General features: G+C 35.7%; 1 protein-coding gene across 7 annotated transcripts in view; it reads right to left on the reverse strand.

The window, feature by feature from the left end:
- The window catches only part of SLC41A2 (solute carrier family 41 member 2), a 147,433-nt gene that overhangs the window by 73,777 nt on the left and 60,334 nt on the right, over positions 1–13,322 (reverse strand). For 6 of the 7 annotated variants that reach the window (XM_017895325.1, XM_017895327.1, XM_017895329.1 and 3 more), the window contains 2 exons: positions 7,693–7,837; positions 4,963–5,109 (listed from right to left, as the gene is read on the reverse strand). In XM_017895325.1, coding sequence (XP_017750814.1) covers positions 4,963–5,109; positions 7,693–7,837 — 292 coding nt within the window. The remainder of the gene's footprint in view (positions 1–4,962; positions 5,110–7,692; positions 7,838–13,322) is intronic. The other variant, XM_017895330.1, reaches the window with a different exon arrangement.

Raw genomic sequence — 13,322 nt, forward strand, 5'->3', positions numbered from 1 at the left:
CTTGCATCCCAGGGATGAATCCCACTTGGTCATGATGTATAATATTCTTTATGTATTGTTGAACTCAGTTTGCTAAAATTTATTGAAGATTTTTGAAGCTGTGTTCATCAGAAATATTGGCCTACAGTTTTCATTTCTTTTGTTGTTGTTGTTTAGGCTGTTTTTGTCTTTCTGTTTTAGAGATGGGGGTCTCACTATGTTGCCAAGGCAGGACTCCAACTCCCAGGCTCAAGTGATCCTCCCATCTCAGCCTCCAGAGTAGCTGGAACTACTGGTATGTGCCACCACACCTCACTAGTTTTGTTTTCTTGTGGTGTCTTTGTCTGGAAAATTGGTATCAGGTGATGCTGACCTTATAAAATGGGTCTGGGCTGGGTGCAGTGGCTCACACCTGTAATTGCAGTAACTCAGGAGGCTGAGGCAGAAGGATTGTTTGAGGCCATGAGTTTGAGACCAAACTAGACAACATAGTGAGACCCTGTCTCCAAGAAAATATTTAAAAATTAGCCAGGCATGGTTGTATGCACTTGTAGTTCCTGATACTTGGGAGGCTGAGGTGGGAGGACTACTTGAGCCCAGGAGTTCAAGGCTGCAGGGAGCTATAATGCCACTGTACTCCAGCCTGGGTAACAGAACAAGACCCCCATCTCTGAAAATAAAAGTAAAAATAAAAATAAATGAGTTTGGAAGTATTTCCTCTAGTTCTGTTTTTGGAAGATAAGAATTGGTACTAATTATTTGAATGCTTGGTAGAATTCAGCCATGAAGCCATCTGGTCCTGGGCTTTTCTTTGTTGGGAGGCTTTTAGTTACTACTTTAATAACTCTATTTGTTATTGGTCTGTTCAGGCTTTCTATTTCTTCCTCATTCAATTTTGGCAGGTATATGTTTCTAAGAATTTATCCATTTCCTCTAGGTTATCTAATTTGTTGGCTTAAAATTATTCATAATCGTCTCTAGTGATTTTTTATTTCTGAGGTCTCCACTTTTATTTCTGATTTTTTAATTTCAGTCTCCTCTTTTTTTTTCTTAGTCTAGCTAAGGCTTTGTCACTCTTATTTGTTAGAAGAGCCAACTAAGTTTTGTTAATGTATTCTTTAGTTTTTGGTTTATTCTCTATTTGGTTTATTTCTGCTCTGGTCTTTATTATCTCCTTCCTTCTGCTAACTTTGGGTTTACTTTATTCTTTTTTTTTTCTAGTTCCTTGAGGTGTAACATTAGGTTGTTTATTGGAGATCTTTCTTCTTTCTAAATGCAAGTGTTTATCGCTATAAACTTCCCTCTTAGAACTGCTTTTGCTGTGTCCCTTAGGTTTTGGTATGTTGTTTCCATTTTCATTTGTCTAGATATATTTTTTAAATTTTCCTTTGGATTTCTTCTTTGACCTCTTGGTTGTTCAGGAGCGTGATGTTTAATTTCCACATGTTTTTGAATTTTCCAGTTTTTTTCCTATTACTGATTCCTAGTTTCATACAACTTGATCATAAAAGATACTTGATATGATTTCAGTCTTCTTAAATTTCAATCTTCTTAAAGTCTTCTTTGTTAAGACTTGTTTTGTGGCCTAACATATGATCTATCCTGGATAATGTTCCATGTGCACTTGAAAAGAATGTGTATTCTACTGCTGTTGGATGGAATGTTTTGTATATATCTGCTAGGTCCATTTGGTCTAAAGCATAGTTCAAGTCCAATGTTTCCTAATTGATTTTCTGTCTGGATGATCTCTCCAGTGTTGAAAGTGGGGTACTGAAGTCCCCTACTACTATTGTCTTATGATTTCCCCCTTCATATCTGTTAATAATTGATCATGGATATATTTTGGTGCTCTGATATTATGTGCATATATATTAACAATTTGTTATATCTTCTTGATGAATTGAGCCCATAAGACTTTTCTTAATGCCCACTTCTTTGAGCACTATATAATACATGGCCTCTATAACTAAAGCCTACCGCTATTATAAAATCCTCTTTTTATCTCTAAAAACTGCTAAGTGTTTTCAATATAGTTCAGGAAATAAACTTGGTTTCCAAAAGTGAAGCTTCTCAGCAGGATGAATGGGGTCTTGGAATTTAAATGTGTCTGTTCCTAATCTTGGTATTCAGAATACAAATATAAGGCATCCAACTGCTGTTCTTATGAGGCCCCCTAGTGCTCACAGAGCAGACACTTTAGCAATCTGAACACAGACACTAGAAATACCTTTAACTCTTAAATTAACTATGGGATTGATCTGTAACACATTAAAAAATATTTCTTTAGGGGAATCAATGATACAGAAAAAACGTAAAAGACTATTTTAGTTCATTTATCTTGAATTACTTTGAGCCAACTTTCAGAAGACAAGGATTAGAAAATCCTAAGCAATATTTAGTAACATTATTTTTCAAAATCATGATCTGTGATAGTAACATTCCATTTTACTTTTTTATTTCTTGATCTAGTTAAATTATTAATGCACCACTATATAACATTCAAAATATTGAAAGCTTTAGATGGCAACACATTATGATTAAGTCTTTTAAAAGGAGAGTTTATCCCTTGTATAATTAAAAAAAATAAAATTTTAGGTGGGGCAGGGTAGTTCGCGCCTGTAATCCTGGCACTTTGGGAGGCCAAGGCGGGCGGATTGCCTGAGCTCAGGAGTTTGAGACCAGTTTGGGCAACGCGGTGAAACCCCATCTCTACTAAAAATATGAAAAAAATCAGCCAGGCATGGTGGCGTGTGCCTGTAGTCCCAGTTACTCGGGAGGCTGAGGCATAACTGTCACTTGAACCCTGGAGGCAGAGGTCGCAGTGAGCCAAGATCACACCACTGCACTCCAGCCTGGGTGACAGAGCGAGACTCTGTCTCAAAAATTAATTACTTAATTAAATTAAATTGTAAAGGTCAGGTGCCTTATTTTCCTCAATAGTTGTTTATCTTCTGGAATCTCATAGTACTTAAGTCTGTAACATTATAACAATTGTCATGTTTATAATGATAACATTCTTCAATGGCATTCTCTCTCTTACTTTCTTACCACTGTCTTTAACTGAGGAGATATCTGGTATTTGCAAGCAGCTGAAAAATGTGTTATAAATGACTTAATGGTAATTTAAATATCCAAATCTGCAAATAATATACCTGTATTTTTTATGTACATAGGGTAACCTGTCCCAGAACCACTACCAGCCCTCCATCCCTACCCCCACCCTCTATGTTCCTAGGCAAACCCATAGAATTTCTGTCCTTTTAATGATATTGAGACAGAACGCTTTATCCTCTTCTACTCCGATTTTCCTCTCTCTTTCCTCCTCCTCAAATTAGGAGAGACTTATCTAATTAGTAATACTAGGGAAAGGGGCACTAACTCATGCCTAACTCAGGCTGTTACTAGCTTTCTCTTTTGAGATACAACCTATTAGTGACAATCTCTCTTCCCCAATACAGTTAACAGCTTCTTCTATGGGGTGAGGACTACAAGTTGTCCAGCTGTCTGGCTGAGAGTGTGTGGGTGAGTTTAATCGAGTAGGAGAAGAACATTAAGCCATTATTTTCTATACTAGCCATAAGCTAATATTTCAATCCCTGACTTCAGCATCTATTTCTAAATTTTATAATAATTTAGAGAAGGAAAAGGTATTATCAATTTATCATCCAAACAATATAATTTACAGCAGATTTAAGATTATCCCTTTAATAACATAACCCCCTTTCTGTGCTTTTTTTTTTTTTGAGTGTGAGGGAAGGGAGTAAGTGTTGTCTTTAATATACTTGAACATATATCATTCTTTGCAAATTGCACAACAACATAAAAAAGCCAAGACCTTTGGGAGTAAGAGCTTACATTTAGGCCATTGATCATTTCTTGTCTTATACCTCACTTAAAGTAGATGCAACTTTATCTTCTAAATGAGAGAAATATTCTTTGAACATACACACCAAGTCTTATTAAATATTGTTTTTATGCCACCCACTAAATAACTTAAGGCAATTTTATATACTAAATGAAGCTTCCTTGGTATTTCCCAAGGTCACAGAAAACTATTGCCTTTGGTTGGTTAAAGTCCTTTATTTCAAGAACATATATCTGAGACTCTTACTTTTTCAAATGAAATATGCTTTAGATTTATTTTAAGGTATACCATAAATCTGTATAGAACTGATGAACATATGTGAGGATATGTGAATAAATGTTAGCCTCTGGCTTGGCATATATACTCATGTTTTTTTCTTGTATTACTGTAAGTTCCTGTTTTCTTTAATTTGGCATCTAAAAATAATAAAACCACAACGAACTTTTAGCATTTAATCAACGCTCACAGATCATATTCATTTACATTTACCCAGAACACAAATTTGCATTAAAACAACTCATTAGATTCCATAAATATTCTATCACTATTTATCAGGAATTATATATAAGGCTCCAACTTTATACAGCATTCAGTCTAATTTTTGTGGTGATTTTTTTTCCTTTTTGTTAGTAGCCATGAAGCTACTTATTGGTGTGGGTTTCTAATGGGGAAAAAACATTCCATTGGTAAGTTTTAAGTACCACTTATAAGCTTATATTCTGAGATGATTCTAGGCAAAGAACACTGAAAGTTGACTCCTAGCTGCTGTACATTTAGAGGAAAGGACAGAAATCACAAAGTATGATAAGCCTGTGTTCAGCTTTTTTACTAGCAGTTGTATAAACTTGGGTAATATACGTAACTTCTGTGATCCTTGGTTTTCTCATCTAAAATTAGAGATGATAATCCTTATTTTACAGAGTTTTAAACTCTATGAGAAAAAAAAAGTGGGAACCATAACACATAGCAGGTATAAAACACATGATAGTTATCCTAATCAGTCTCAACAACAGTTCTAATGCAAATGAAGGCTACCATGGATTCATGGCATTGCTGCAATGATATTTATTTAAAGAGACTTGAGACAACACACAATATTTAGTTTTAAATCAACTTACCAAGACAGGAGTATAAGCCCTGACTTATCCAAGCCAATATGGCAAGAGTTATAAGGTCGCCAAAACTAGCAGCAATGGGTGTAGCAACATTATCAGGATTTATACCAGTCTTCTTTGAACCAACAATAACCCCAACCATTATTATTCCTAGAAGAAAGAATGTTCATTGCTTTTTAGGCTATGATTTAAAGAAAATCAATCCTCCAAATACCAATATGTGTAGGATAGACAAACAGCCAATCAGTTCCAGTTAGACCGCTTAGATAAGCTGACTAAAGCAAACAAAACATTTACTCGAATGCTTTGGCAAAATGCCTTTCAACAAACTCCAAGTGGGGATCTTAGAAAATTTAAGAAGTTCAGTGTTGCATTTAGAGGCCAGAAAGCTACTAAAATTATGTTAAAGCTAAAATTTCAAATTAAGTGACATGTATATCTTAGATAGAATGTATTTGTGTGTAATGAATCCAAAGGTTTTAATTTTAACCCTCAAAAAGTATGAAAACATTTAAAAAAAGGTGAGTCATATGTATATGTACAACACCTGGGAAGAAGACCAACAAAACTAGATTTGTTCACATATGGCAGCTAGAAATGCTTGTTTCGTTTTATTATTTAAAGACGTTGAAGTATTAAGCAGCAGCACATAATTAAATTTTAAAACACTGAAGGCCAGAACACAAGAAACAGTCTTTGTAAAAGATATTCTTTAAACCTGAAGTTTCTGTCTATAAACCTACAAGAGAATAAAAGATGAAAATTTAACTGTGTACTTGTACTTTTACATTCTAATTTTCTTAAATCATACAAATGGGATAAAACTATTAACATTTTTATTCACACTAAATTGTGTAGATTTTGTCACACCAAGATACTCATTAAGAGGATGTAGTAAAGAGAAAACTTTAAATGTGCTAACCACAAATCAATATGAAAGCCTAAATATGGCTGTGGAGAAAAAAATAACAGAATCTCACTGCACTTTGAGTTAAAATGACTCTAAATGTTTTTGTTCCAGCATACTCACTTTATAGATAATAAAACTGAGGTCCTATAGAGTAGGGCTTAAATTCTTGCCTAAAGTCACATAGCTTATGACTGTAGCCCAGTGTTTTTTACTCTACCTATTAAAGCCAAAATTTTAATAAGCAGAATTTTTGTCTTGCATCAAACAAGTGCCTTACATTTTAGTATTCTGGAGGCTTTTAAATTGCTAGAGACTTACCTTTCCCATAATATCATTGAAAAAAAAAAAGCTATAGCAGAAAACTTTAAAAAAAATGCATTATGCAATAATCAAGCAAAATGTAATTGCTTAGAATTTTTTTCCAAAAAGCATATTTGAAGATGTATATGGGAAGTTCTCCTATACATAGTATCATCTATATCTTTTCAGCTGAAAACAAACATTTTGTATGTATCATAGTCCAGTGGAAAGAGCTAAGAGTCAGGAAACTTGTGTTTTAGTTCTGATTCGACTGGTAACAAGTTGATCAGATTGGACAAGTCACCTTACCTAAGTTTTCTCACCTACAAATATGGCTAAGAGTTTCTACTTTACATATACTAAAGTGCTTATAAAGGTCAGGTTATCATAAAATTAGAACACACATTATTCAAAGTAAGAAGCTTTAAACAAATACATTTTAAAATTCTGAATTTTTGGTAGTTTTGAAAAGCTTTCAAATACTTGTTAGACTGAACAATTTTAAATGACACTTTCTAAATGAAATAAAATCAGAAAGAAAGAAGAAGCAAATGAGCCTAAAATTAGCATGCTGATGGTATAATTTTTTTTGTAGCAAAATTTAATTTTCGATAGCTTGATTTTACTCTGCTTTGGTCAATGTTAACTCTATTCAATTGTAGTAATTCTTTATAAAGACAAGAAACTACCCCGATACAATTAAAGTACTAAAACAAAATGCTTGAAAATATTTTGGAAGTCAAGTCATAATTTTAATAAGATTCCCTAAATTCCCAGAACCTAGCCAAAAAAGTTAGCTGCATTGTATGATCACCTAATGTGACAATAATCCATTTTAAACTTTGCTGGTGATATAAGGGCAAGAAAATGACAATTACAAAATAAAAAGAACAAACTCTTTATGATTTTGATTCCACAATAAGCTAATTCTCTAGTGTAAAGTTCATACTAATAAATATAAAGAAAAATAACCAAAATAGAAGTTCTAAAGTAGTTAATTTTTAAAACCTTCTGGCCCTTGAAAATTCTATAGCCAACAATATACTGTCTTAAGTATAAGGTTGTATTTGTATTGCCACAGAAACGGAAGAAATTTTTCTTGAAATCTGAAACAAAAAAATTTCAACAGAGGACAGCTTTTGAAACCCAGAATTCCTGGAACACTTGTTACTCAAGTGACAAGCCAGTAAATCCCCTGCATGATGTCCAGAAAGGAGTTTCCCAATTAATTTAACTTACAGAAACAAATCAATGTTTAGACAGTTTTCCTGATATTTTGGGGGAACTATAACAGAGTATCTAAGGTCAGGAGACAACCTCAGAAAAGCCTGTTGTACACTAAGGTTTATAAATAATAAAATGTAAATATATCTGGAATAATTAAGGCATTTTTTTAAGTTTGTAGATAAGTTTTTTTTCTGTTGCTTTCATAACAAGTATCATTTAAATAAAAATAGTCATCTTAAGAAATAAACTGTTTAAATGTAAAAGGCTATAGAGTAGACATTTATAAATTCACTCACCCTGCAGAAGAGATGCAATGAAGGCAGTTGCCACACTGCTAGAGCACAAAAGTATGGAATGATCAAGGTAATATTTTCCTTCTGGAATCCAGCCCAATATAATTGCTGCCACAGCTGCTAGAAAACCAACTACTGTTGCCTGAACCTGAAAAGTTTTTCATAAATCCAACTGAATTATTCACTTTAAAACACATTTAAAATTTTGATTATGTAAATATTACTACAAAAAGTCAAAAAAAGTATTGCATATAATAATTGAGCTACATTACCTTTTAGAGTAGTTACTATATTTTGGTTTTAATATTCCCTAAGATGGTGGGTTCTCAAACTGCCCTAATGATCTGGTGACAACAGGTATGGAATGGAATCCAGGAATCTGTTTTTAACAAGCACCCCAAGTGATGCTGATGGCATAATTAATAGATCACCTAAGAAAATGCCACCTTCAGACTGAGAAGTACCCAATCCACACATCTGAAGTCTGACTCTAGAGGCAGTGTTGGCAAGAGATTGGATTTTATAATAGAAATATAGAAGTTTGACTCCTGGTTCTAGCACTTAATTTTGTAGCAAATACTTAAATTCATTAATTCAATGAGTATTTATTTAGATTCTACTACGTATAATGTGCTATGTTTTGTGTTGGGCTACAGCAGTGGTCAACGTACATTATTCTCTGAACTCACAGAGCTCTTGGTCAGTGGGAGAGACAAACATTTGAAAATAACCTCACAAATAAGCACAACTGTGATTAGTGCTATGAAAATTTCAGTTCCTAAACAGTAAGACAACAATGATAACCTCAAACTTTGGGATTTAAATTAATTATATAAATATATAAAATGCTTTCCACAGTGCTGACATAAAGCAACACAAAAAAAACCTGTGACTAAGAAATAACACTGACCGCTAACTCAGCTTCAGATTAGTAAGATGTCAGAACTAAAAGAAACCCTAAGGGAATCATCTATTGCACTGATGAGTTTGTGTCATGGACTCCTTTGACAATCTGGTAAAAACTCTACAGAAGGCTGGGCGCGGTGGCTCAAGCCTGTAATCCCAGCACTTTGGGAGGCCGAGACGGGCGGATCACGAGGTCAGAAGATCGAGACCATCCTGGCTAACACGGTGAAACCCCGTCTCTACTAAAATACAAAAAACTAGCCGGGCGAGATGGCGGGCGCCTGTAGTCCCAGCTACTCCAGAGGCTGAGGCAGGAGAATGGCGTGAACCCGGGAGGCGGAGCTTGCAGTGAGCTGAGATAGGGCCACTGCACTCCAGCCTGGGCGACAGAGCGAGACTCTGTCTCAAAAAATAAATTAATTAATTAATTAATTTAAAAAAAAACTCTATAGAATAGAGTTCTCTTTCTCTAGGCAAACACAGAGGCACTCAGTATTTTGAGTAGAATTTCTTGGTATTCATGGACTCTCTGAAGCCTATCCATGTGCTGGAATTAAGGACTACAAGCAAAAAATTCCTAAAGTAGTCATACAGTAAATCACCAGAAGAGCCAGGACTACAGAGACCAGATATCCTGGACTCCAGTCCCATGTCATCCACAGATTCAGAGCTGAGATTCAAACTAATAAGCACCATGATGAGTGTAGCAGTTAAAATATTTCAGTATTTTCATTCTGGTTAGTAAATAATGTAATTACACTTTAAAGCAGTAAAATTAATTTATAATATAAATTCTAGCACTATGATTCCAAGTCCTGTCTGGCTTGACATTGGAACACAGAGCTAGAGAGCCTACTGCAGACATCATGATGTATATATATATAAATCTATCAATTTCTGAGAAAATAAAAGCACACAACTGAGATGAGGAAGTCCTATTCTGGAAACCTGCAAAAGAATGACTAACTGAAAAATGACTAATTGTACCCAAGAGAAAGCAAAGTCTGGGTTCAAGTAGTAGATGGGAAGGTTGATAGGGGCCATAGGCCTGAAGAGATGTTCGTACAGGACATGTCCCTCCTGGTGAGGCAACAGTTCCTCATGTAGGACTGGAGACTTTGCTTTATTTGACTACTTATATATGTATTTGGTCCAGGAGGCCATTCTGTACAATCGTGAAGAAATCTGTGACAGGCGATCTGCCTGGGACTCCATTTAATAGTGAGAAGAGCACACCCCTGAGCAAGTGGCAGTGTGGGCCTCCTCTGTGCTTTCTACCCTTCTCTCTTTCTACCCTCCATGGTCAGTATCTAGGCAGAGGAGACTTGTGCAAGCCCATCCTACTCCCCTCCCCACACTCATCATCTACTCCTTCACAAGTGTTAGCAAAAGAAGCCTCAGGAAGAAAAAACTCTCTCTCCCAACCACTACCCCCACCGCTCCATTTTCTTTTCTTCTCGCTTTGTCTACTTATGACTGGACTTCAACCAACTGCTGCCTCACTGGCTGGCACCAGGTGTGTCCTGAGGGGCCTGGTTGGGGTTCCCTGTTCTTCATACATCCTTGGCGGAGTAAGGCACATACAGACACAGGCTTCGGGCTATGGCAACTAGAATCAGTGAATTCCTAGCCATGTCTGACTCCCATCTTGACTGACAGTCGCAGGGACAGAGGATGATAAAGGAAAAGTGAAGACTAAGAATGGGAGGACAAATGAAAAGCTGAGATGAAAATTATTAGAATAATTTGACAAATAATTTATACTACAACTCATATTACTTTGTAAGAGTTTAGGGTATTTAAAAATAAATGGAATATATTTTCAAATTTTATATATTATTTACAGTACTCTACTGGTTGTTAAATATTTTGATTATTAACCCTGCATAGATTCCTACAATTTCAAGCTGAAAAAGATCTTAGACATCTCTAATACAATGATGATATTTAGAAGAGAAGATTTTCACCACTGTTATTTAACATACTACTATAAGTCCTACCTAAAGCAAGACAAAGAAAGAAAGGGCATCTACATTGGAAAGAAAGAAGTCAAATTATCCTTATTTACAGAAGATATAATCTTATATTTGGAAAAACCTAAAGACTCCACCAAAATGCTATCAGAACTGATAAATTCAGTAAAATTGTAGGATACAAAATCAACACACAAGAATCAGTAGCATTTCTATATGCCAACAGTGAATAATCTGAAAAAGAAATTAATCCCACTTACAATAGCTGCAAGTAAAATAAGATAGAGCTAGAAATAACCAAAGACATAAAAGATCTCTACAATAAAAACTATAAAACAGGCTGGGCACAGTGGCTCATACCTGTAATCCCAGGACTTTGGGAAGCTGAGGTGGGTGGATTACATGAGGTCAGGAGTTCGAGACCAGCCTGGCTAACATGGTGAAACCCCGTCTCTACTAAAAATGCAAAAATTAGCTGGGCATGGTGGTGTGCCTGATAATCCCAGCTGAGGTGGGAGAATTGCTTGAACCCAGGAGGCAGAGGCTCCAGTGAGCTGAGATCGTGCCACTGCACTCCAGCCTGGCAGCCTGGGCAACAGGACAAGAACTCGTCTTGAAAAAAAAAAAAACTATAAAATATTGATGCAAGAAATTGAAGAGGACACCAAAAAGTGTAAAGATATTCTATGTTCATGGATTAGAAGAACCAATACTGTTAAAATGTCCATACTACCTAAAGCAATCTACAGATTCAATGTAATCCCTACCAAAATGCCAAAGACATTCTCTACAGATATAGAAAAAAAAAAATCCTAACATTTATGTGACATCACAAAAGACTCCGAAATAGTCAAAACTATCTTAAGTAAAAAGAACAAAACTGGAGGAATCACATTACCTGACTTCAAATTATACTACAGAGCTACAGTAACCAAAAGACAGCACTGGCATAAAAACAGACAGAAACCAATGGAAGAGCATAGAGAAACCAGAAACAAATCCATATATCTACAGTGAACTCATTTTTCCAAAAGTGCCAAGAACATACACTGAGGTAAAGGCAGTCTTTTTAATAAGTGGTGCTAAGAAAATTGGATATCCATATGCAGAAGAAATGAGACCCCTATCTCTCACCATCTACAAAAATCAAATCAAAATGGATTAAAGACTTGAATCTAAGACCTCAAACTATAAAACCACTACACAAAAACATCAGGGGCACTCTGCAGGACATTGGTCTGGGCAAAATACATTGAGTAATATCCCACCAGCACAGGCAACCAAAGCAAAAATGGACAAATGGGACCACATCAAGTTTAAAACCTTCTGCACAGCAAAGGAAACAATCAACAAAGTGAAGAGACAACCCACAGAATGGGAGAAAATATTTGCAAACTACCCATCTGGCAAACGATTCATAACCAGAATATATAGGGAGCTCAAACAAATATATAGGAAAAAAAATCTAATAATCTGATTTTAAAACAGGCAAAAGATCTGAATAGATATTTCTCAAAAGAAGACATACAAATCCAAACAGGTATATGAAAAGGTGCTCAACATCACTGATGGTCACAGAAATGCAAATCAAAACTACAAAGAGATATCATCTCACCCCAGTTGAAATGGCTTTTATCCAAAGGACAGGCAATAACAAATGCTGGTGAGGATGTGGAGAAAAGGGAACCCTCGTACACTGTTGGTGGGAATGTAAATAGCACAAGCACTATGGAGAACAGTTTGGAGGTTCCTCAAAAAACTAAAAATACAGCTACCATATGATCCAATAATCCTGCTGCTGAGTATACGATCCCAAATAAAGGAAATCTGTATGTTGAAGAGATACTTGCACTTCCATGTTTGTTGCAGCACTGTTCACAATGGCCAAGATTTGGAAGCAACCTAAGTGTCCATCAACAGATGAATGGATAAATAAAATGTGTACTTATACACAATGGAGCACTATTTAGCCATAAAAAAGAATGACATCTTGTCATTTGCAACAACACAGATGGAACTGGAGGTCATTATGCTAAGTGAAATAAGCTGAGCAGGAAAACAAACATTGGATGTTCTCACTTATTTGCGGGATCTAAATTTCAAAACAATTGAACTCATGGAGCTAGAGAGTAGAAGGATGGTTGCTAGAGGCTGGGAAGGGTAGTAGGAGAGTGTGGGGGAGGTAGGGATGGTTAATGAGTACAAAAAAATTGAATAAGACCTAGTATTTGATAGCACAACAAGGTGACTTCAGTCAATAATAATTCAATTTTACGTTAAAGTATAACTACAAGAGTATAATTGGATTGTTGTAACACAAAGGATAAATGCTGGGGGGACAGATATACCATTTTAGATGATGTGATTGTTATGCATTGCAGCCTGTATCAAAACATCTCATGTACCCCATGAATATATACACCTACTATGTATCCACAAAAATTAAAAATTGAAAGAAAAGACCAGTCTGGACAACATGGCGAAACCCCTCTCTACAAAAGTACAAAAATTAACCAGGCGTGGTGGCGCGTACCTGTAGTCCCAGCTACTCAGGGGGCTAAGGTGGGAGAATCACTTGAGCCCAGGAGGTCAAGGCTGCAGTGAGCCATGATTGCGCTACTGCACTCCAGCCTGGGCAACAGAGCAAGACCCGGCCTCAAAAAAAAATAAATAAATAAAACAAAAATTTATTTCAAAGAAAAAAAAATAAAAGAGAAAAGTGAAGTCCGGAAAAGTCAAATCGATTAACAAAGG

This window comes from Rhinopithecus bieti, unplaced genomic scaffold (assembly GCF_001698545.2).
Source record: "Rhinopithecus bieti isolate Rb0 unplaced genomic scaffold, ASM169854v2 scaffold_24306, whole genome shotgun sequence".
Classification (NCBI taxonomy): Eukaryota; Metazoa; Chordata; class Mammalia; order Primates; family Cercopithecidae; genus Rhinopithecus; species Rhinopithecus bieti.